We start from the raw sequence: 26074 nt of genomic DNA on the forward strand, positions 1-26074 counted from the left end.
AAAGAGGAAAGTTAATTTAAATACAGAAGAAAGAACTGGTTACAGGCTCTCAGGTAAGAGCATGGTACAGAGAACAGCCAAGAAAGGGTTCCCTTATGCCAGCCTTCTTCTCCAACAGTAAATTCAGACAGCCACAGGTATCCAACTTCGGATTCTCTGGCAGGGTGACGTTTGGCAGACAATCATGTTGCGATAGCTACACAGATTTAAGTGAACCTATGACATACACTTACCAATCCTTTCTCCCCATCTCCATCAATGAAAAACTAACATTTGATAGCGAAAAAAGTGGCTGCCAAAACCAGGACGCGTCTGTGATATCTGACTTCACAAACAATACCAGGTACAGTTACCCTCAAAATGGAAACCATGCTATTAAGCTACCAGTTAGCATAGTCTATAGGTCAAGACACGTTACAAGACTAAACTTTAGTCTAACACAGTGATTTTAACCCTCTACCTTCAATCTGGGATTTTTTCAACACGTCTGTTCTTGCCTTTATTACAAGATCAACAGACTGCACACTAATACTATTTCTCTCCCTAAAAATTCCATCTCAAAATGCTAACCTTGTTCTCGTGTGAATATAAATTAGCTTTCATAGCATGCTTATTTGGAGCTACTTTAGTTTAAGATGCAGTTAAGTTTTCCTAACAAGATTCTACTTAATTTCTTTCAGGTTTAAGTCTTCCTACAGTTACAGCAAATATAATCATTCACAACAAGGGGAAAACAAACAAATAAACAAACAAACAAACAAACAAACAGCAAAAAAACCAAACCCAAAATGCCTTCGCTTTCAGGTGAATTTAAATCAGACAAAAATAAATGAATCACATTTTTGAGAATCATCTTAGCAACAAAGCCAAAAGCATACGGATTCTACTAATAAAGGAGACTGACTTCCATGTGTGGAGGAAAAAAAGTTTTCTGTTGAAATCATTTTGAAAGAATTATGAACAAAAAAAATCCACCTCTTATTGCAGTATTTATACAGGAATGAAAGTGATTTATTTATTACACACAAAAACTTTTATTAAAAAGGCTGGTAATGGAACATTTTATTTTCATCTATCAGCTCGATAAAAGGTTAATTACAGAAATTGTGTATAATGTATGTCACATGGATGGGTTATTTAAAAAAAAGACTTGATAGAGGATCTTTTATCTTAGTTACATTGTAAAGTGCCTTGTGTAGTCATATTCTATTGTTGGAATGACTGCCTGTACAAATTTCAAGAAAATAAGAAGGTACCTGAATTTCTTGTTAAGGAAGAGTTGTAAAAACTGGAAATCCCATAAAACAAACTAGAAGTCACTTACAATATTTCGTTCAACTGTTCTTCTTGCTAGCAGGAAAATAGCACTTAGAAATTATACAGTTAGAGACTGGGAAACTAATACAACAGATCTCTAGTAATAACTTGTGCTTGCCCAAACATAGAAGTCTTACTTTTTCAAGATAAAACAAGGAACCAGAAGTTACTTTCAGTAACTCTTACAAATATCATACAAGAACATATAATGCCATTTACTAACTTAACATTTGTTATTAACAAATGCCAAGCCGAACTGAACCTAGCAAGGCTAATTCCTTCCTGCAGCTGCAGCGAAAACAGGCTTCTTCTCACAGAATGGCTCATGGATCATGAATCTTCAACCCCTCTGCCACATGCAGGGCCACCAACCTCCCCATTTAATGCTAGACCAGGCTGCCCAGGGCCCCATCCAACCTGGCCTTGAACACCTCCAGGGATGGGGCATCCACAGCCTCTCTGGGCAGCCTGCTCCAGCACCTCACCACTCTCTCTTTAAAGAACTTAAACTTCTCAGTTTCAGTCTCTCAGAAAAAAAAGTAAGCTGCTGTTCTGAAACACTCTTTGGAAGTGCTCCTTGCTCTTGAGAAGGGAAATAGAAATAAGCTTTGCTAAGCTCAAAAGCTTGCCTTTAAATAGCAGATTTTCTTAGTCTTCCCTGTACGATACACCTTCAAACGATTGTTGGTCCCAAATTTGTAATGTTGAGTATGCTGGACAATTGTAAACTGAGGTGTCTGTCCACTTGTGACTGAGGCATACAGTGAAACAAAAACTAAAATAAATCACTAAAATCAATCTCAGAGCCAAATCTAATATCAAAGTAGTACATCTGATATTTCCAAGTCTACTATGTGGTAATATCAAAGCATGGATTCTCAAACTTCACTTAAATACATGCCAACTCCGGCCAACGTCTATGTAACTCCAGCCTTATCTTCTTAATACATCCTCCCTCACCAGGATCTCAATTGCATATTCATAGCTACCTCCTTAATTGAGATGCAAACTTTCAATCTTGTCCCTTCAATACTACTTGTTTTCCACTCTGGTTCCTCACTTGCCCTTCCCTCTCCTCAGCAGAGTAGCAGTGTTCATTTACACAAAAGGAGCTCATCCCAGAAAACTAATTAAGTACTACCACAAACATGGTTTATTGCTTTCACACACTACTGAATTCTAGTTTAGGAACCCTTAAGTAACAGCTCCCTACACTGAAAGAAATCCTTACAAATAGCATGCAGTAATGAAAAAGGATACATGTGAACTCCAAGTTCTCCTCCACCTTCTGCAACAGTCTCTATTATTTTCTTCATCACTTCCGCGTGCCTGAAATACAGATTAGAAACAGTGAACGAAAAAATAACGAAAAAATAACTTCTTCTTCATCTCAATAAAATCATATTACCTGCAAATTAAAAAGTTTCGGATGTTTGGTTCCACAGCAGCAAGATGAAACTTGCAGTTTATTAACAGAGAAGTCCCAACAATGACTGAAATATTAATACTGAAGTGCTGAATATAACAATTGCCAGCCTCCTACATTCACAAAGAAAAAGAAAATATTCTATGCTACAGTGAAGACTGAGTAGCATAATGCAAGACAGTATATTTTCCTTGCTGCTTGTACAATTGTTAATTGTAAAATGACAAAGTCATCAGGAAAGTCTCTAGAAGGTAATCCTCACTAGAAGCAGCAAGCCAGCAGAAGTCCCCAGATGATCTCTGAAGGTGACCTAGAAATCACTGCAGCGTTTTCATCTGCCTCGGGTGATTTTCAGTGTGCTTAAGAAATATCAAATACATAACTCATAGTTTCCTTGGAAATGCAGGGTAAGCCAAACCTACATAAAATACCTTTTATAAGAATATAAAATGGAATCACAAACTATCTGAGGTTAGAAAAGTTTCTGGTCATTGCCTAGTACTGCCAAGTCCAGCTTTTCCTGCAAGAAGAACAGTAAGCTAGAACCGACTGCTCAGGAGCCTGTCTGATCTAGTTTTGCACACCTCCAACAAGGAAAGCTAAAAATCTTTTAATGATCAGCTACAATTCAGGAATAATAGTCTTGTGTTCAAGACAGCTATTCTATATCATAAACTAAGGGATGAAGAACATACCAACTCAGAGGAGGAAAATACTGTACGGTCAATTGAAGTTTTAATTATAACTTATTAACTCAGACTCACAGGTTGTCACTTTCACCTATCCATCAGCTTTAAATTCATGATTCTGTAGGCAGTCCTGACCAGAAACGCCACGTGGTGTTTATGTTTGCCCACCCATTTAACAGTGCAAGTTAGTCAACAGTAGCAGTTTAAAGTACTCATCCTGAAACAAACTGTATTTGTAAGAACCAGGAAGAGTGGTAAGCACAGTCTGAATAACTTACTGAACATCCTTTGACATAATTATACAAATCAAAACAGCCTAAATAACTGACTAATAGTGGCATTTAGTAATTATCTCTAAAGTTACTCATGCCGACAGTGACTGCAAACACAAGGAAGGAAGTTGTTGTAAAGTTACCAAGACACTTTGTAAACAGGAATGTGTAAGTCTGGGAAATGATAAAGGTCAGCATTTGTCACTTACTGTGCTGTTGGTCCTTAGAAACCAACTTATCATCAGAGTTGATTCCAATTCTGGATCCTCATGATGCCACTGCAGAACTTATGCTCACACAGGTACCTAAGCCAGATGCTTCTCTGTAGGCATGTGGCCTCTGTTACAACTTAAGTTTCATCCTCTCATCTGTTAATGGTGAGTTATTTTTTGTAGTGGCACAAGTACAAGTCACCACACAGCTATTTTAAGTCTTTTACAGGATACTGGCTCAACCTCATACAGAATCACAGAATCACAGGGTTGGAAGGGTCCTCAAGGATCATCAATCTCCAATCCCCCCCTGCCACACGCAGGGCCACCAACCTCCACATTTAATGCAACCAGGCTGCCCAGGACCCCATCCAGCCTGGCCTTGAACACCTCCAGGGATGGGGCATCTACAACCTCTCTGGGCAGCCTGTTCCAGCACCTCACCACTCTCACAGTAAAGAACTTCCCCCTGACATCCAACCTAAATCTCCCCTCCCTCAACTTAAAACCATTTCCCCTTGTCCTGCAGTTATCAACCCTTTCAAAGACTTGATTCCCCTCCTGTTTATAGCCTCCCTTTAGGTACTGAAATGCTGCAACGAGGTCACCCCGCAGCCTTCTTTTCTCCAGGCTGAACAAGTCCAGCTCCCTCAGCCCACACGTATACCTTAATGAGAGTTGTTCTTTCCAGTTTTCTAAGAACTAGTAAAAGATAACTGGAATTCTCTAACAGCCACATAATGGTCATTCTTACAGTTTTACAGTTACCTGTGAGAAACTTTGTGACTTAGAAGCTTTCAAAAGTTGGTTTCCTTCTACAAGAAAATTTTGAGAAGACAACATGAAGAATATGTATCCTAAAAATAAAAGAAGCAAGCTAACTTCAGGAGAAGTGTAATTTGAAAAACCCTATCTAGAAATCTCAAAGATTATTATTATTACCTTACTTCTGAATATTAGTTCCCCCAAAATAACTGGTTGCCTTAACCCAAGGTAACTCTAAATGCTACATGTTCACTGATGTTTGTTTCAGGCCTGTTTGTATATCACTTGAGCTAACAAGTAGATCAGTAGATCAAACATTTGAAACATCTACTAAAATCTCCTAATTTACTTACTGGTATATTACCAACTCTTGATGTGCTTCAAGTAATATGAGTTAACATTCATATTCTAAGTAAAAAATACTGTTGTTCATATTGAAAAGAAATTGAGACAGATACGTATAGAGATAAGTCCATAAATAAATAAATTGAGAGAATCCAATTTATTAGATTGATTACACTCTCATAAGTTTTTACTTTGTTAAAAGTTTTTGCTTTTGAAGAGAATCACAGAATTGTAGGGGTTGGAAGGGACCTCCAGAGATCACCAAGTCCAATTCTCCTGCCAAAGCAGGCCCCCCACCGCAGGTTGCACAGGTTGGCATCCAGACAGGTCTTGAATATTACCAATACAACCTGGGCTGCCCATTCCAGTGCTCTGTCACTCTTACTGTGTGGAACTTCTTGTGCTCCAGTTTATGCCCAATTCCCCTTGGAAGTAACTAAAATCCTTCAGAAGTAAATGAATAAATAAAATCAGCCTGACAGTGGAATTCAGCACAGTCGACATACTGATATTTTCTCAGTATCAGCTGAAAGGGAAAATTACAACACTGAAAAGTAAATGTATACAATAAAAACCATCCTGACCTATTGGGGGGAAACACAACCCACAAACCACACAACAGCAATACCAGAAATGATCGATTATTCACAGTTCAAAACAGTAAAAGGCCTTCTTCAGGAATTTCAGTGTAGTGGACAACTATAAGCTTCTAGAACAAAGAGCTGAATGTAAGACTCTGTAGGACAGTGTATTTTCAAGAGAAAACTGTCCACGAATGTGACTCAGTGTCTGTAACTGCTCACACAAAGACACTGGCGGGAAAAAAGCACAGAGGTGCTATTTTCAGTATAAACCTGCATAATCTTGACAGTTGACCATAAACTCTACAATTCACTTATCCTGAGCCTTACAATCACTTCCCTGCTGACAGCTTACACTATGTAAGGTTAAAAGACTTCAAAAGCCTATTATTATACATTCTGAAGGAGAGGAAAATATGATCTTGGAATTAGTATATGTAATTCAAACCCAATTGTAAAAGTGTTTAGTAGTTAACTAGTTTGCTATCAAATTATCAATCATTAAACCCACATAAATAGCGAGAACTGTGGTTAAACCAGTTTCCAGCAATTAATGAGGAAGTTGAATGTGTTCCTGCTGGTATCATAAAAATGCTGATAAGGAATACAACTTCCAGAAGAGCTGCAAGATTAACACTTTCAACTAACTACTTAAAATAGAAGCAGTCTCAAGAAGTGGCAGTCTCCCTCATGCCAACATCCCATTTCCTCCTGTTCTCTGACGCAGGACAGAAGGACATACGCATTGCAAGAAACAGCCAAGTGAGTTTAGGACCACGCAAGTACCCCACATTACACAATATATGTAATGTGTAGGGAAGCAACAGCTGCAGAGCTAGAAAAACACTAACTTAACAACAAAACATTTTTGACCTTTTAAAATAAATTAATAAATAAAATCTCAGAAGTCCAGACCTTCTCAGCTATAAGCCTAATTAAATTAAGGAGATGGAATAGCTTGCCTCATACAGCAAGAGAACATATTTAATGCTTTAAGAATTAAGCAGCATGAGGCAACCTAATTTAACCACAGCCTTTGTAACATTAGTACCTAGCAGTCACATAGAATTCCATTTTAAACCACCATTTTAGATACACTATCAGTCACTTTCTTCACGTTCTCAGGACAACATCTGCTAACTTACACAATGTCAAGCAGTTGCCAGTCAATTAGATCACCTCGTCTTGTTTTGGAGAAGGCTACATTGCTTCCTCTACATTTAAGACTAGTGACAAACTGATCTCACTGCAATATCAATCTTCCTTTTTTGTTCTTAAAAGACTAATTGCAATAAGTCTCATGATGCAAGCTGTTTTTCCAAGGGTAGATGTGAATTATGTAACAAAGTCACTGAAACTTTACTCATTTCAGAGGAAGAACACATACACTCACAGCTCTCCTCTGTGAAAAAATTTCAATCCAAATTCACAGGCTAATAGGAAATTGGTTCTTCTTCTATAAAGAAATCTGCAAAATTAAACAGGATACATTGTAGTCACAGACCAGAATATACTCCCCAGCTTTAAGTAGTCAGCAAGGGTTGTCATGTCCAAATATCTTGTCATCTTTATTTCTTTTGTGAGTGCCCTCCAACATGCATCCATCAGAGGCTTCCTCACATCCCTTTATTAGCAGGTCTTTCAGCATCCACTAAATTGAGCCGCATCAGGAACGTTTTCTTCTTTGCTTTGGTTAATTGCCTTCCCACTCAGTCTGCTAAACCATCCTACATTCATCCCACCTGATCAACCATCAAAAGTAAAGAACAGCATATGCTATTTTCTTCCCAAATCCTTCTTACAGCAAAAGATCTTTTTCATTCTCCTCATTATCTGACAAACTCATAGTACATGCTCAAAAAAGAGGCCTGAGCACGTACTTAGTAATGCTTCCCTCAAATTTTTCAAGTCTCCAGCAGTACACAGACTAGAGGCTTCCTAATTCTGAAACAGTAACCACACCTGACAACTCTTGACAACTTTTCTTCCATTAACTTCCTAAACAACTTTAATATTTAGTTTTCTTAGATACATGCAGATTTTACTCCTTTTTCTGGCTTTCAACATGCCAGTAATGAGTTCCATTCAATAATACGCACTTTACTACTGAGGAAAAAAATAAAAAGAAAGACGTGCTGGCTATTGTCCCTCTGTGGCTTTCATGATAAGAGTCACTCAAATCAGAACTCATTCCTCAGCTGTCTTTTGCTAGCTAAAGGGTCCCAGATTATTCAAATCATTTCTTATTTGGAAGAAGCTTCATAACTGCAGCTGTTCCTGATACCCTATCTGTACCTCTTCCTTTATCTCAAAGACTACAGAATGGGTAACAACAACTTACTGCAGTATTCAACATACAGGTCATCCCACAGATTCACAGAAGGAACTTAATGTTTTCTGTTTTAGTCTTTATTCCTTTTCTAATAGTTCTCTAAGTTGTTATCTGCTTCCTATACTACTCTTGAGTACCAAGGCTTGTCTAGATGGGTCTTTATAGACTTAAACCTGGTCATTTAAAGACCAACAATGAAGTTCATTACTTAAATTTCTCTACATCAGCTGAACTGGGCAGAAAGCTATTTCCCACTTGTAAAATGTTTTCCCTGCTTAATATTGTGCAGGCATAAGCTTGAGTGCTTGTTAAAAGCAGAGACTATTGCAAGGCGGTAGTTAAAGAACCAAAATCTGGAAGACAAGATACAGATTATAAAACACACGGATATACAACCTCATAAGATCAAGAGCAGCCATCCACCAGTTCAAAGCTTCCATTCTTCATAAAGAATGGTACAGCCTTCCCAAAATTAATCGTATGTTCAAAGAATGCCTAACCTAGAAGTAAGAATGCTTTGAATCTGCAGAAGTTACCACAAGCTTGTCAGTCACATGCTAATTGTTTGGCATCTCAACTAGCGACACAAGATCCAGAATTGTTTCTTCAAGCACAAAGAAACTTCTGTGAGTGAAAGGGACAATCAGAATTTTTATTTATTTGTATAGTAAGCATGTACATGATACTGGATGTTTTTCCTTTTTATTTTTTAATGGGAAAAAAAAAAAAAAGGGAGAGAGAGAAAGCCCGAATTCACATCTCCAAGATCTTGACAATAGCAAGAAGCTGAAGAATCACTCTACATCTAAGATAAAAGCCATCTTCAAAAACATGTTAGAAAAAATATCTGTGCAACTAGTCTAACTACAGACTACTTGTATATTGGATGAGAAATGTGGAAATGCAACAGAAAAGATCCTGAAAACAATTTTTTTTTTTTAAACATAAGTGCAAAATAATATTTCAGTGTGACAATTACAGGACCTGTACTTAGCAGTTTAATGGACATTTTGGGGAGAAGGTAGTAATGAAAGAGAGTTCTTTCACACTGAAATAACATTTTCCTGCTCTCAAAGCATATATTATACTTCTACTCCCCCAAAAACAGCAAATGAAAGCACAGAACTTGCTTTATAGAGTTCTAGTAGTCTGCCATCTTCTGGAATTTCTGGGAAAGTGGAGGAAAAGCAAGTTAAGCACAGAAAAGAGAACTCTAACTGCATAGTACATTTGCAGCAGTGAGCAGTGGAATGACCTCAGAGAAAAACTATTATCTGTATTTTATATTCCTTCAGAAGCTAAGAGGCCATTGTGGCAGCCAAGTATGGAAATAAGTCCAAAAAAACCTGAATCAAAACCTTAACAAGAACAGCAAAGTGCCTTATGTCCACATCCCGCCTCACACTAGAAACACTTACCTGCATGGATGAACTGAGCACATGGGAGGTGGAGGAAGGTGAGGATGGTTTTCAATGGTCACAGTCTTCTTGACGTGATCTTGACTGATGTCTTCATACATATGCTCTACTGTTAAAGGCTGCCGTTGCTACAAAGAAAAAAGGAACACTCCACCAAAAGCATTACTAAAAAAGAATTTTTTACTGCTTCTTAGTAATTCCAGCATCACGAACACATGTAGTACCGTAAGTCACAAGTACAACACTTCTGAAAGTACACTGAAAATACAGATTGTGTTAAAATTCATACGGTGTTGAAATAGTACTACATAAAACCTTGCTTTTAGTATATAACGTGAATGGTCAATTCTATATATGACAACCAAGGCCCTGGTTCCCATCTAGGTACCTGAGTCATAAGCCCTCATCAACTTTGATCCAAGAAACTTAGCTAGTAAAAGGGAAGTGATTTATCTGATCTTTTTATCACAAAAACATGTTTAGTTGTCTGAATTGACAGGGGTTATTTCTCTTAGCTTCTCTTAGAGCAATAGCTTAAAAAATAACAGTGCACAATCCCCCTTTTTTCCCAAAAATACTTAGTTATCAAGTACAATTTTTCAGTGAAATAATTTCTGTGTCCTGCAACCCTAAAAGCCCTGTCTGCAATCCTGACTGCATAATGGCTTCCTCACCATTTCTTCCTTTCAATTTGCACTGTGATTTAGAAAGTAATAACAAAGTAGCCTTGTTATCTGACTTGGTCTCATTTCACAGAAGTGGGAAAACAAACAAACAAAGAAACATTGCTGTACCTCATCATATCCAAATAACCAGAGCCTTGGAGTTTGGTAATACTTGTCGTAAGTGATGTAGAGGTCATAAGTTCTAGTCTGTAGAATAGCATCTTCCCCTCCAACATCAACTTTGGCTTTGTTAACTTCTACAATCTGTCTTGTGTCAAGTGTTGCCTGGTTTTCAAGGTGAAAATGACAACATTAGTACAGTCCTGTTTGTATTCCCTCTTGTCCCATCCTATGCAGCTAGGTAGGGCTGCAAGATCAAAATAAATGTTCTCCAGTGTACATTAAGAAATACAGGCTTTTAGGTTTTGTTTTCAATATTCAAAGAAGTAATACAAATTTCTCTCCACTTTTTTTTTTTTGTTTTTTAAGACACGATTTCTCATAGAAAGGTGCAACTACGTTGTCCTACCCTCTTCCCTTCTTCCACCAAAAACTTTTAAACAAAAAAGACAATCCCAATGAAATTCACAAGGCAGGTCTCAGATTATGCAGGTTTCATGAAAACCTCAGAAAAGTGCCTCCAAATAATGATGCCCTGTCTTCCCTCATTAGATTCTGGAGTGTGCACGTAATTAACTGAACCTATAAGACACTCCGTCCACCACATACAGGTTTTAGAACAACCACCACACTTTATAACTTGCGAATTGAGCACAGTATGTAAGCAGAGCAAAACAGAACAGCAAAGAAAGCAAAATTACTGCGGTCAAAATTTCTAAGGACCTAAGAGTTAAGGTAGTTAGGAAGGAGACAAATCCATAGGAAACCAAGCTCAGGAATCCCACTGCTCCTAATAACCTTACGTGAGCCACTTAACATCTTTATTTTTACTTTGCTTGTGCTCATACTGGTGATAAGTATTTTAACAGACAAGACAGAACAGTTCACTCACATCATCTGTCTCCAATAGCCCACTTTCTTCATATTCTGAAAAGAAGACCCATAAAATTCTGTGTTCAGTTCACAGCTAGTTGTCATATTTCTCATTCCCACTGTCACATGTATATAAACATGTTTTACTCACATAGATTTCCCAACCCCCAAACCAGACTAAGCCTTTTTAATACAAATGTGACACAGCCTACAAGTACATGATAAACAATCCTTAAAAAAGTGGTTTTTAGTTGACAGATTAGGTACAGCCATGTAGCAGGAATAAAACTATGCTAAATTCCTAATTTTTCTTTGCTTCTACGTTGCTACTCAAACCTATTCGCCTGTCAATAGTCACTGAGATTTCATCACACAAATTAAACATGCACCAATAAGACCATACAAAAGATAATAAAGGAGATCTGCCTGTTGATTTTTGTTAGCATGCATTCTGTAAAAATAAAGTAGTATTCTCTTAAAGTTTACCACTATAGCTAAAGGCCTGAAAAAAAGTGCATCCCATTCAATTACGGAAATACCTTCCATGTCTGCAGCTTCTCCTTCATCTTCCTCATCATCATCTTCACAGGATGCTGATCGCTCTGGTATTTTTATATTATCCTTTAGATAAAAAGTAAAAATTGAAAGCACTACTTTAAAGACAGCTGCATTTAAGATGCCCCAGCAAATCTCAAGAATTTAGATCCAGTCAAAACAGCCATGCAAAAAATAAATAAATAAATGAAACAATCTGCAATACTAACAAGGATTATACTGAACTCAAATATTTGCCTTAAAAATCCACTAAAAATTTCTCCTTTGACTTTGTAGTCCAGACTGATTCTATTTATATGTAAAGAATAATCACAAATAAAGAATAAAGTATACACAGCCATAATTTATTTTCAAATAACCCACTTGCCTCAAATGAAAGCCCACAACTAGACATGTAGATTAAGACCTTCTATAAACTAAGCCACAAACAAGCCCTCAAACAACTTTTGTGCCTATGGATAACGTTTGAATCCAACAGACAATTCCAGAGAAATTCAGAGAGGGAGGCCTCAATTTATGCCAATGTCATGAAGACTTCAAGAGAATACTCAAAACAATGACTAGAATTAGGAGCTGCTCTAATTATAAGGAAAACAAAACAAAATATAATCAGTACATAACTATGTCGTTGAGTACTTCGGCAAACGGTATATTTGCCAGCAGAAAAAGATTTGCCATTCTGGATTGGCCTTGTGATCCAAGAAATGAAGTACTCTACATGCAGATTTTTTTTCTGTGCACAAAACAGAAGTGAAATCCTTAACACAACAGCAGTTGCACATCCAATAAGGTTCTACAATTACATTTTGTAGAAACACCAGTCACCTCCAGGTGATTCTTAAGAGAGTTTTTTCTACCCTTACGTAACTGAGTTGTCAAAAAGTTGTATTTTCACAGTGTTCAGTACAGTCTCACTTGGATGAATTTCACAGTTAACCACACCAACAGAGTTTGAGTTGCTTACAATTTCCATTCTCTTTCCATCTAATCTTCAGAATCAAAAGATTCATGCTTGGATGGTTTCGCACATTCTTAAAGGACACAAATAGAACTCCACTCGAGTGTTCATCATTAAAATCATTTTGCCCTTTGTGACATTCTCCCCATCTCTTAAGCACATTAGCTATTACATATATCCATTTCAATTTCTGTTCTCAGTTTCATGAGGCCTTAAGTTTCAGATTTGGATCCTGCTACCGAGTGATTTTTTGGAAACGTACAGAAACTGATGACTTTGTAAGATATTTAAACAGTGCTAGTATGTCAGTGAATGTGAGGGCATCAAACAGGACTTAAAGAGTTTAAACACTACTGCAAATGAAGTTTAAAGATTATGAATAAATACTTTCTACTCCTGAATTATTTTTCCACAAAAAAAAAAGAAGAATTATTTACATTGGATCACCAAACATCAGCTTCCTGAGAAACAAGGGGAGTTATCACTGTAAATCCAGGTGCATTTTCAGTTTGTAGAAGTTTGGCACAAGAGCACACTAGTTAAACACAGCCTAAAAAGAACACCGCTCTGGTAAACACATGGTAATGTAGAGATTACATGCTTAAATCAGTATCACAAGCTATGAAGGTCAATGAATATCTGCAACACATCTAGTGACAAAGAGTATTCTAGACTTTCAGAAGCAATACTAGATGGCTGCAGGGAAGATTTCTATTACCTTTATGTCCAATAATAAAGCAAAAAAAATAATTCCAAAGCAAGTACCTTACAGTCTAGAGTGATCTCCTTAACTGCTTCTGTTGCACCCGCTATACCTGTTAATTGAACAATAAGTTTGCATTAAAGAAACCTGCTTCTCTGTTACAGAACACTACAACGAATGATGCATCTCAGAAAGCAGCATATGATCATTCCTATTACATCTCACAACAACTCTAGATACTTGAAAAGCTATTTATTTGGTGTTGGCAGCATGCTTGGAGCTGGACATCCATAAACAGACCATGCTAGTAATGCATAGCACAATAGCACAGCTCTTACGCTGCAAACAAATTTTGTTGATGGAATAACAGCAAAGTAATTTGCATTTTTTATTTTAAGGATCGTTTGCACAAAGAATGAATTCACGATGTGAATTCTCTCAGCTTCACAAGCAAGGTATGCTTCATTAGTTGTTTCGAAGCATCCTGAAGGCAAAGTGCTGACAACAAAGCAGAAACATGGTAGCATACAATGCTTTCAGCTGAGAAGAAGTGGAAGTAAAAAACACCCCAAATCACAGCAGTATCAACATTTCAATGCCTCTGCATTTGATTCCCAGTTTTATTGTAGCACTCATTTGCTGCTCTTTGGGATACGCGACAACATTCTGCTTTGGAACAGTAAATGAATCTTCTTAACTGCTCAGGTGAGAAGTTATATCATGAATGAATGAACTTGAAATCAAGTTACTGTCCTGCAGAAATGCAAAAATGGACCTTAATTGCTTAGGGAAAGGGATGTCAGGTGAATGCTGCTCAGAAACAACGCATTTCTAGTGGCAGTGTGATTCTTTACATGCAGTTTTGCCCCACACACCAAAAAGTGTTGTTATAAAACTTATCAATACAGATGAAAGGAAATAAATTTTTACCTCCTAAGATTATTCAGACACCCGGCTAGATCTAATTAGAAGTCTTATAGCCGTACTAGCAAAGCATAGGAACCAAATCAATCAACCCAAATAATCTCACTCAATAAAACAAACAAAAAAACCCACACCCAAAACTTGACAGAGCAGAGAAGGAGAAGGCATACCTAATTAAAGAATATGACAAAGCTACGTCTCACATGATTTCCTTGCAGAGAGGTGTTCAATTATGAAGAGCAATACAGAGAAGAATTTCCAGTGATCAAAAATACACATTTACAAAAGCAAAAGCATCTTCTTGCACCCCTGCTCTCCTCAGTATGGCTAAATTATTTATGAGAGAAGATTTGCCAGAATATAGCAAAAGAAATTACACTGAAAAAAGTAAAGCTGACTGAAATATATTCCAGCTTTGGAGGCAGTAGAAGACAACGTAATTGAAAGACTGAATTTAATCAACTCATTACAGCTCATGAAGAAATTGATTAAAACTAATAAAACTGCCATTTCTCAGAAAAGGACAACGTGGTTTACTAGAAGCTGTGCTACACAAGATCATAGAATCACAGAATCCTAGAATGGCTTGGTTTTGAAGGGACCTCAAGGATCATCAAGCTCCAAATCCCTGCCACAGGCAGGGCCACCAACCTCCCCATTTAATACTAGACAAGGCTGCCCAGGGCCCCATCCAACCTGGCCATGAACACCTCCAGGGACGGGGCATCCACAACCTCTCTGGGCAGCCTGTTCCAGTACTCATCACTCTGCAGGTAAAGAACATCCCCTGATATCCAACCTAAATCTTCCTTCTCTCCACTTAAAACCATTTCCCCTTGTCCTGCTGTTATCTACCCTTGTAAAGAGTTGGCTACCCTCCTGTTTGTAGGCTCCCTTTAGATACTGGGAGGCTGCAATGAGGTCACTCTCCAGCCCTCTCTTCTCCAGGCTGAACAAGCCTGATAATGAGACAGATCCATGTAAGCAATAATTTTTAGACACAAGCTCATTAAAAATAAAAAAGGATCATCTTTCACAGTCATCACCTTATTTAACAATATTTTTAGCCCTTCAAATGACATCAAATACTAAGAGCTGTTTTCTAATTGTTCCCCTTTTTAACTCAAACCCTACAAATTAACAACATGGGAAATACTACAGTCATTAAGTCTCTTTGCATCATCATTTAAATATCAAAATCCTTCACATGCAATCTGACTAAAAGCAGAAATTAGTACGTTCTTGACATATATTTTAAACCAGTGTTCTCTTTAACAGATCTCCTTGCTGAAGAATGAGCCAGTACACAGCCCCTAGCTTCCCCCCTGGCAATAACTTCCTAGAACTTTTCTAAGAGAATACCAAAATAACTAAAATACCATTGACATCTCTGAAAAGCAGCCTATTTCAGACACATACAGGCATACAGTTAAATATGTCATACAAGCAGTCATACACAAAGCACGTGGGTTTCTGGCACAGTAACATACTTTCTTCCAGATTAGATACTAATACACAGTCAACCGCATGAGAAAGATTTTACTTTCTAATAGTGGAAACTGATAATCTTATTGATTACCAAATGCAAAGTTTGAAGCAAGACTCTGAATACCTGCATTGTGAAAGGTGTCTACCCATCCCCCATCACCATCATCTTCTTCTATAATTGCCTCCTGCTCATCTGAGTACTCCATCTGCTTGCACCTTTTGTAGCACGGTACTGCAAAAAATTGCAAAACAAGATGACTGCAGCCATTCCTATACAAAATCAGATTGATGCAAGAAACTTTTCTACAAGGTCTTCTGAAATATAGTTAGCTCATATCTTTATTTAAGGAACCCTGGATATATATATTTCAAATGAAATTAATTATGCTGATGAGCTGTAAGCGGTGTTTTATCTCACTACAGCACATCACTTGTTTGAGTTGCTGCAAGTTCATTCTTCTTCTAACAATTAGAACTTTCACCCAAACTCACGAGTACCAGAAACAAATTAACTTCTCATGTGTTTTTATGCTACCTATTCATTTGCTAACAACTAAACTACTGCTAAGCACTAAATTACATCTAGCCCAAGTACAACGTTGCCTATATTACCACCAGTTTACTGAGCTGATTTGTCTCTAGAATTCTTTTAAAGTTTGTATCAGATATTTACTGTTAAACGTACCTAATTTATCATGCTAATTAACATCTACAAGTTTGGAAGAGGCTAAAATTAATTTGTTAATTAAAGTAACTTCAGTCATGTATTATATTGCCATTTAAGTACAATTTAAATATAATTTTCAGAAAACAGTCACAGAAAATGCGGATCCAGTTAAGACAAAGCAGACTCTTTCCAATTGCATAAACGAGCAGTACAACAAAAATGCTAATTTTCAGAAAGAGAGAAGGTTTGAAAGTCACAGTGAAAGAACGTTCTCCAAAGACTTCCAAAATGAAGCCTGTAGAGTGGCTTTTGGCTTCACCCTTAGCCCACAACTTCTACTCAGGTGCTTGGCCAACGTGTCACTACCAGTAGAAAGAGCACAAACACACTGCTTTAAAACGTGGCCTAGGAAGCTCACAGCAATGTGGTACCCTGGAAGGAGTAGAAGAGATAAACAAAGTAGATCACCTGGCTATTCAGCTATCAAGGCTATCTCACTGAAGTCTGTCCAACACTAGCACTAACATCTTCATATGATAGTTCCCTACAGTTCCCTGCAAGACTTCAAAAGCTTGCAAGGGACATCAAAGCATGAAATACAACTTCCAGCGGGTAAAAAAACTTTTGAGGATCTTCACAGTATTGCAGGTACCTCTAATTACATTATCTTTGACACATTTTTATACAAAATCTCTCAAGAAAACAATTCTGCCATGGTAGTGCCAATGCACATCAATGTACAGGTCTCTCCTGCATTTTCTTAAAAAGGTAGTCATCACAAGTATTATACATACACACAATTGTGAATCTGATGAAAACTGGATTTAAAATTGCATTTTATATAATCGTATAATATAAATTATTGAAAGGAACAGTGACATCAGTTATGCATTCCAGAAGCACTGGTATGACAATTCTGGGAACTTCAATAACCCATGATTTCCAAAAGGAGGTGTAAAATAAACATATCTTATTTATTTAAACATAATAAACCAATTATGATCCGAAGGGTGGAGGAAAAAAAAAGATAGACAAGGACAATAGACAAGTTTATGGCATTTACTCTTCATTTTTACTTCATCAAAAGAAACTGCACTGCTGGTATAAAGTCCTGGTAATAACAGATAAAAGGAAAAGATTTCAGATGTGCAGGAAAAACTTCTAGTATCACAAGAACAAAATATGCTTCAATTGTCAATACAGGCAATGAGTAGATTTGACAGCACAATCAACCATGCTGTCCTAAACACACTTATATTTAAACTTCAGCCTTACCATTTTTAGTTACCAAAAATTGTTTGTCTGTTGGCAGATAAGCCTTGACTTTTAGCTCTTCTCCTGAAGCCCTGCAAAACAAAGTGCACCACAAAAAGGTTGGGAATTTGATGACGTGCAAGCAAAAGAACCCTATTTTCAATCTACATCACAAGTATTTTATGTACTCCTTTTGAACTTTTAACAGAATTTGTTTGCTATAACTTTGCCCTTGGTTATATAGAGACTTCGATATCTGTATGGGATCAAAAAAGTTGGCCATTCCTAAACTATCAAGTCTTGGATTACAAATATTTTCTGCTTCAATAACCACCTTCACTTTGAGATAGCCTAGCAAAGATGGGCTGACAAAACAATCTAGTCTGTAAGAAACATACTAGAATCAGCAACAACATAGTACCAAGCATCTCTAGAAAGCAACTTCAGAAAAAGAAACGGAAGTTATAAAACCTGTCCATAGTAACCAGACTCCAGTAATTTTGCTAAGCTCACATTATTCAGAGCACTTTCTTTTACCTTCCTTGCTTTTTGGTTTGGAATAAAAGTCTTCTAATCTACTAAATAGTCTGCTGCAAACTATGTGCATAAAGCTTATGTACAGACATGATTCAACATCTTATTTTTTCTGAAGACAGTAAAAAAGGCAAGAAACTGATTCAAGTATAACAATTCTTTATCTGTTCACGGTCCAGAATGGTTTGTTTTATAATGCAAGATACTAATAAAATGCAAGAAAGTACCTTGTTTGCACCCCCCACTGCGTGTGAATAACAATGAATTTCCCAGAACAAGCACAGCACAAAGCAACCTGGCGTGGGTCTACTTGAAAATACTGAACCAAACTCTTGCTTAAAACATACCAATTACAACTTGTTCTTAGCAATTCTGTTTGGACATGGCCTTTGCTTTTTTTTAAACACGAAAGACAAACCTGGGAAGAGACACTGCTACCGCAGCTAAGTACTGAAAGCATGCATGGTATGTACAAGTTTATTTCCACCAGAGCCTTTGGAGAACAATAACAACGAAAAAAAACCACAAACAAACCCTTATTTCCCCTACTGCTACAAAGAATAAAAAAGACCTGTTTGACTTAAAGTTCATATATCTTCATCATAGAGATAGAGCAGATTGCACTGCAAGAGCCAGAGTACTATTCTGAAATGAGACAATTGTACGGTTGTATCCAGTGGAAACACATCAAAGCATAGGTATGTAGGGATGCTACAACTTTGTGCAATTCTTTTGTGTTTACTTACCATTGCCAAGTAGGACAGTGGTGAACTAAGTGATCGCCAGCTGCGACAAACTGTTAAGGCAAGAAAAAATTAAAGAACTGTTAAATATAGCATAAGAAAGCAATGTGCAATTCCTGCAATACTATTTATATTTCAGTTGCATATTCCTCTGATTCTTATTACATAGTTAATCTGTTTATACTTTGTTTGATGCTTTCTTTAAACTATTTTTCAGCTAATCATAAAATGACTAACAAAACTAAATCAACTTCACCTGAAGGAAACGCATACTAACCACTGTTTCTTAATCCAAGTTACATCACTGATTTTGTGAAGGATAAATTATTTTTATTTGCTACTCTTCATGTTTTACAAAGACATTGAAGAGATTAATATGAGATGAATAACTGAACTTAAGCTTTCCATCCAAAATCAACCCAGTAAAAACTTTATGTACATTTATTTGAGTTTCAGCTACAAAAAACACAAAAGTTTAATTCTCTTCTAGTGTTCACAACAATTTTGCAGCAAGAACAGAAGCGGGACTGTCACTACTTCATTGAATTAGTGAGAGAACTGCAACAGAGGAGTAAACAGTATGCTTCAAGAAGTGAACACCAACCACCATATTTCACCACTGGCATTTACTAGATATGGATAACCACACACTTAGTAAATTGAAAAAAATTATGTAGAACGCTGTTCCAAACAAAGAACTTTTAAAAATCTTCACTCTACTTTTTCTTAGTATCAAAGATAACAGCTATTTCACCATGCAAAACTGTACCAACTCAGAATCTACCCAGCATATTCTAACCCACTGGGCATAGTTTTCCTGCACAAACTGAAAAAGAAATCCGTATTTAAGAATACTGATTTCTGTGTTCCATGCACTAGTTCACTTTGAAAAGAAGGTACACACCTAATGCTACAGTTGTTTTCTTCTCTTAGAATGCCAATTTACAACAACATATTTGTAAGCTGCCCACAAGGCGTTATGGGGCGATACAGCAGGCTTGTAGCATTAGCATCAGCCATTTTCTCATCGTGCCTTCCAATGCAAAGGCTCAGCGCACAGTGGAAAATACCAGAACATGTACTGCATATGAGTTAGCAGACCTGATCTCTGCAAAAGCAAACCATTTCAACCATTCTCCAAGAGAAGCCTCTAGCTGAAGTGAAATTTTCAATTTAAGGAAAACTGTAATCCCTTCTAACACACAGGGAAATTAAAAAACAACAACAACAACAACAAAAGCATGCACTAGGCTTTATGTGATAATAAACACCACATGGAACTCCAGAATCATCTAAAATTCTCTGTCCAGGGAACAGGAACAGCGCTTGCAGCTCCACTGTTAAAAGACATTATTTAAGACGAAAAAATTCAAAGCATTCTTTGCAGGTTTTGTAATACAAAAAACCTAAAACAATCTCTAAATTTCACTTGCATTTTTCTTCAGCTTGGACTGCATAATTAAATCAGGTGGTTTCACTTTCTATTTCTACTGTGCTACTGCTATCGTACCTTAGTCGGTAACATAAAAGTGACAAGAGAACAATTTTAGGACAACATCTTACTTCTACTCTTGAAAAGAATTATTTTAAAGATTTGCCCATGCTCACATATGAAATTTAAAGGGCTGTCTTTATGAGTTATTAATTAACAAGAACACCTGGCAGGCAAGAACTTGCTAAAATTATATCAGTTACGCAGATCCCAAAAAAGAGTACTAATGTTGAATTTAATTAGTCATCATTAGTGTTATTATGAAATGGTTTGGGTTGGAAGGGATGTCTAAGACCACCCAGTTCCAACCTCACTGCTATAGACAGGGATACCTCCCACCAGACCAGGCTGCTCAGAGCCCCATCCAGCCTAGCCTTGAATAGATTCATCTTCACAGACAAGCCACAAGATCATAGAACCATTAAGATTGGAAAAGACCTATAAGATCATCCAATCCAACCCCAACTCATCCCCACCATGTCCACTAAGTCATGTCCCTCCTCACAGAGTTTACCACAGTGGTATCTCAGACTAAGATGCAGGAAAAACAAGTTAAATTGAAATTCATTACTCAGGAAACCCAAACTCATTCAAAGATAACATCCTATCATCACCACAGGTGACTTCAACTCTTTAGCAATCACTGTTCTATAAAGAACAAAACCATCAGTGAGTAAAAAGGTTGTCAAAGAGACAATAAGCAGGTCCACACTTCAGCCCTACCTAAGTTTAAGAAAACCATTTGTCTTGCTACATAACCATTTCTCTTGAGTAAAGCTTTGAAGGATTCAATTTATTCATCACATCAGTATCTGTGTTTACACAGATAATACATATTATTTGCATTATTTTACTGACCCATAAATACTGCAAACAGCTTAATGTAGCATAGAGTGTTTCTTGCCACTACAGAAACTATCTTTTCAGTTCTACTATGGAGTTCCCTCCTTCAGATCAAGAAGGGATTAGGCATTAGTACATTCATTTACACTTTCTCTGTAAAGTTATACTTGTTTTATATAGAGAAAACAAATATATTAGTATGTACAATATATAACCATCTACACATATATATTGTTATCAATACAGCAGAACACTTTGTTACTAAGCCTGTTCTTCAGAGTACTGCTCTTCTGGATGACAGAGAGCACAAATGTTTGCATGTCTCGTAACACAGCAGAACAATACTAGCTACCAACATTAGGAAAAACACTCCTGCCCATACTAGCTGCAGTTGGTTTAATTTCATCTTCACATTTGTAAGTCATCACATTTTTCTTTCATTCTATCTAACTCTGTTCAGTAAGGACAACGTATTTTCAGAACAGAAGCATTTTAATGGGAGAAGAAGCGTAACCAGGGAGCCCAAACAGCACTGCATATTCAGTGTTTTTACAATTCTAGAAAAATTCTTTTTTTCCTCTTTAAAAATTGCAATTGCTTGGCAGCATGAAACAGCCTCCAGAGGGGGAGAAAAAAAAAAAGACAAAAATAAAAGCATTGAATGAATGCTTACCGTAGGCAAGCATATATAATGATTTAGCCATAGTCTTGGAAGGAACCAAAAGTGAGGTAAGCAAGATACAGTAATAAATTTACCTCATGGGTTTATGGGAAAAGCCTTTGAAATAAACATATTCCTGTTAACCCCCAAGACAAACGGAGCTGTTGACCCAACAAAAACTTTCTAACTAGTGTTTTATTACATAACACAGGAAAAGACATCCCACATTCAGATCTCAAGAATTCTGATGCTGACCTACTTCACCTGTAGGCTAAGAAGGCTTTTTTTTTCACATTGTGGAAATTGTTTCAAGAAGGAATACTTAACTGACAAAGAAGTAAACTGTTTGAGATGAGCACAGTCACTTTGAGTAAAAATTATCAGTACTTTCACAGTTTCCAAATGTATTTCAAAGGTTCTAAATACTTACTTCTTCAGGTGTAATGACTCCAGTTTCTTTAAATTTGGATTCCTGCAATAAATAAAAGGTAGAGTTTTTGAGCTCGGCTGGCAAATCAACATATTCACTTTCGTGGTGACAAAAATATCTGCTCAGTCCACATAGATCTGCAAAGCAGCTTGGAGGCAGCCTCTGCTTATGCTGATACCTCCATATCCTATAACATAAGGCTGATGAAATTACTTTGTAGCAGACTTGGGGGGGGGAGGGGAACAAGGTTCATGGTAAGATTACATAGTGGTTTTTAATTTATTCTTTTTTGCTTTTGATAGAGTCAGTTATGTCAATAATAATAAATATATTATAAAAGTAATAATAAAAAAAAAGAGAAAAAGGACACCTTACACTCTGTATTACATTTACCAGTTAGAGACAGAAAAACAGCTGGAAATAATGATCTTTAGAATAACAATTTTGAGACTGTTTAAATACTGAATGACAGCGTAATGCATCAGTATGTGGGTTTCTAGGTCATGAAATGAAGGACTGAACCAGCTTTCACCTGTGATAAGAAAAGCTGCAATGACTGTTACTAAATCTTTTTGGTATCCATTTTGTTTTGATGCCTTCATTATACACACCATAGAACCAGTTATGATTACAACAGATGGCAAACGGCCATGTAATTTAGCTTTGCATAGAAAAACTAAGAACTTTTGCATTAAAGACAACATCTATGAAGTTTAAGGCTACATTTTCAGCGTAATCAAATTTGGAGAGAGTATTCTGTTTATGATTCATTTGCTTTTTCATTCAGAAAAGCCTCAAGGAAACCTACAGTTTTTCAGCTATTTAAGAAGAACTTTTGAAAGAATATAAATTTCAAGGATGGCATAGCTCACTTTTCAAGTCATCAATTACTACATAGCTTCTTGCCCTGAAAGACTCATGATTCTTTCTATCAAGACTAAAAGCAGCAAACACAAAGGATTTTATGTTTGGCTACAACTTCAGCAGGTTCAGTCACTGGGAAAGCATTAAAGAAAACCAGCTGCTACTTAACTTAGTTCTTCTTGGTGCTTGACCCTGGTGCACGCTACCACCTGCGCTATATAAAAGGAAACAAGCTCACCTATTTCACAGAATCACAAGGTTGGAAATGACCCACAAGATCACCCAGTCCATCCTCTCATTATGATTGCTAACACAAGCTACTAAACAATATCTCATAGCTCCTTATCCAGATGCCTCTTGAACACTGCCAGGGACGGCGACTTCACCAGATCCCAGGACAGGGGAGGTATTCATGAATACCTGATTCCTTTTTCTCCCATTATGTCCCTGAAGAAGAGACACTGAAGTGAATGATTAATGATAAACAAACTGGTTGTCGTGCAAACGTCACTATATGCACTGCTATACGCAGTTAACAAAAATAAAAAAAAAAACCTAAAGAACTAATTTAGCAATTTGCATTACTATAAAAATTGAGAATAACATATTATGCAACACCTCGTTACAGTCTACTTATTATTTAACCTCAAAATTATCCATATATTTTATGCAACAAGAACAAGCTTGTAGTTCTGGAATTACATTAGGAAAAATGTAAAATAACCACTCTCTGTTCGCAGAGGGTAAATAGTTCACTTTTTCTAATCTATGTGCATCATGTGGTATGCAAGCCCAGCACAAGACACAGTAGCTAAAGTGAATTTCTGAAGTCAAGAAATCAGCGTACTTGCTTAAATCCCCTTGTAAAGGGAATACATACATGTTATCATCACCTCCCACTCATGAGAAGTTCCACAGCCCCCCAGCACATCTGAGCACAAAAACTCCTCTGCTATTCACATAATAAAATACCAGTTGTGCAACAGCCATACTGCAGTGAACAAGCCACATTTCCACACAACTTCACAGCAGCAGATGGTTCGCACTGGTGGTGAAACCTACAGACTATCCAGGCAGGAGCATGTTATTTGCTTTAAAGGGACAAGTTCAATTAATAACTGCATATCACCGACTTCTGTCCAAGGATCCAGGTTGCACAGTACAAGTTGTGTAGCAGGTCATGCAGTAGACCTATAGCCAGAGAGCTTATTGTTGTAGGCAATTACAGCAGGCATACAAGGGTTGCTGCAGAAGTAATGCCCCCTATTTTATTAAGTTGGTCTACAATGTCAGAGGTAGATGTAGGTGATACGGTAGGGTTGAACCCTCCCACCAATATTCCATTACATTTGGTTGCTGTGTGACAAATGGCAGCAAAGGGGAAGTACGATAAAATGGTGTCTGACCTAGGAGTGTGGATGAAATAAAGATATGCCACTGAATTCCTCCATGCAGAAAAAATGGCTGCTACTGACATTCATCGACACTTGCTGAGCATTTCTGGAGACCAAACAGTGGATGTGGTGACCTTCGTTACGGTGACAGAGCACTGGAACAGGCTGTGCACGCAGGTTGTGGAGTTTCCCTCTCCGGAGATTTTCAAGACCTGCCTGGACACATAGTTGTACGATCTGGTGTAGGGAACCTGTTTTGGCAGGGGGGTTGGAATTGATGATCTCTGGATGTCCCTATGACTCTGGCATGGACAAGGTGAAGTGGTGAGTGGTGTGTTTCAGCAGTAGCAGCAGCTGGTCATCTCCAATGATGCAGATTTTGATGAGTGGCATAAAGGCTCTTGTTCATTGCTAGCAAAAATGCACAGCTAATGCTGGTGCCTATGTTGAGCAATCAGGATTTGTAGCCGAGTATTTTCTCTGCCAAATAGTGTTATTGTATTCAGTGCATTTGTTATAGTTTCCACAGAAGTAAGCAGGAGGCATTACTTTTGGAGTGTCTACATATTTTAATAAAAACATAGAAAAAGTCTGAAAGTCAGTAGTGAGAGAACTGCTGGGAAGTTAAATATTTCCATACAAAGTCAACTTTTGAATAGGAAAACAGTTGAAAACTGAAGGTAGAATATATTATGGAATTGAGAAATGGAGAAAAAAAATAAAAAAAAAAATCACTTCCTACCTACCTAAGCAAGCAGGAATAGATTTGCTGCACACCTTTATAAGCATACTATTAGAGGAGACCATGAAGAATTTCTACTGTTTGCTGTTACGTTGTGCAGACGCTTCCTTTTATTTAGGAATGCTGATACAGCCAGCCATGCTATACAGCTTTATATTTGCGCACATAACGGAGACTTGACGAGTTTGTTTCTTTCTGTCAGCTGAGAAAGCTGCACTCTTACCCAAAAGACCCACTGCAACCCACCCCTGAAACCACGCTCAAGCACGCTTGGCTTCCATCCCTGCTCACACAGGCAAACGTTCAGCCACTTCAGCACAAACCGATGACAGCAGACAAGCCGTTCTTCCAGCAACCCGCCGCCTCCCGAGGCCTGCCACCATCATCTTCCCCCACCTCCCCAAGGGATGCTCCAGCCCTGACGGAACGCAAAGCGCAGCTCAACCCCACGGAAGCAGGCAGCTGCCCGCTCCCTCCTTTGGAGCCAATTCGCAGAGGCGGGGCGGCGCCCTCGCGACCCTCGGGGCGTCAGCGCGGCCTTCATAGAGAGGGCGGCCACCCACCCCTCCCCCCTCCCGGAACGCCTCGCAAGGGAACGCGCTGGGATCTCCGCGCAGAGCCGGCACCTTGAGGACGGGAGTGAGGTACTCGGCCACCTCCAGGGCCTTCCCCTTCACCGTATTGATGACGTTCTGCATGCCGCCACAGGGCCACGGGAACGATCGCCGCAGCCAACGGTCACGGCTGCACCGGCAGCCCCGCCCCCTGTCCCGGCCACGTGACCCAGCGCCCGCTCCGTCGCGCACA

The 26074-nt window shown here is 37.9% G+C and overlaps 1 protein-coding gene across 1 annotated transcript; it reads right to left on the minus strand.

Moving 5' to 3' along the window:
* Positions 1-1010: 1010 nt before the first annotated feature.
* On the minus strand, positions 1011-26040 carry ATG3 (autophagy related 3). The gene is made up of 12 exons (XM_042867961.1): positions 25894-26040; positions 22268-22309; positions 18845-18894; positions 17586-17656; positions 15768-15875; positions 13294-13343; positions 11555-11636; positions 11035-11069; positions 10152-10307; positions 9358-9485; positions 2578-2646; positions 1011-1256 (listed from the first exon to the last, which is right to left on the minus strand). Exons 1-12 carry the CDS (start codon positions 25963-25965, stop codon positions 1175-1177), a joined length of 945 nt encoding a protein of 314 aa, XP_042723895.1. The 5' UTR covers positions 25966-26040; the 3' UTR covers positions 1011-1174.
* Between the last annotated feature and the right edge of the window lie 34 nt (positions 26041-26074).

Source organism: Lagopus leucura, unplaced genomic scaffold, assembly GCF_019238085.1.
Source record: "Lagopus leucura isolate 7727_CA_CO unplaced genomic scaffold, USGS_WTPT01 Super-Scaffold_100001, whole genome shotgun sequence".
Classification (NCBI taxonomy): Eukaryota; Metazoa; Chordata; class Aves; order Galliformes; family Phasianidae; genus Lagopus; species Lagopus leucura.

What these genes read in the sequence shown, in the direction of transcription:
- ATG3 (XM_042867961.1), bottom strand. Translation starts at nt 25,965, where the DNA reads ATGCAGAACGTCATCAATACGGTGAAGGGGAAGGCCCTGGAGGTGGCC. An exon ending in ACCTCACTCCCGTCCTCAAG is followed by an intron (nt 22,310 to 25,893) that starts GTGCCGGCTCTG and finishes TATTTATTGCAG; the next exon opens with GAATCCAAATTTAAAGAAAC. An exon ending in AGATCACTCTAGACTGTAAG is followed by an intron (nt 11,637 to 13,293) that starts GTACTTGCTTTG and finishes TTTTATCTAAAG; the next exon opens with GATAATATAAAAATACCAGA.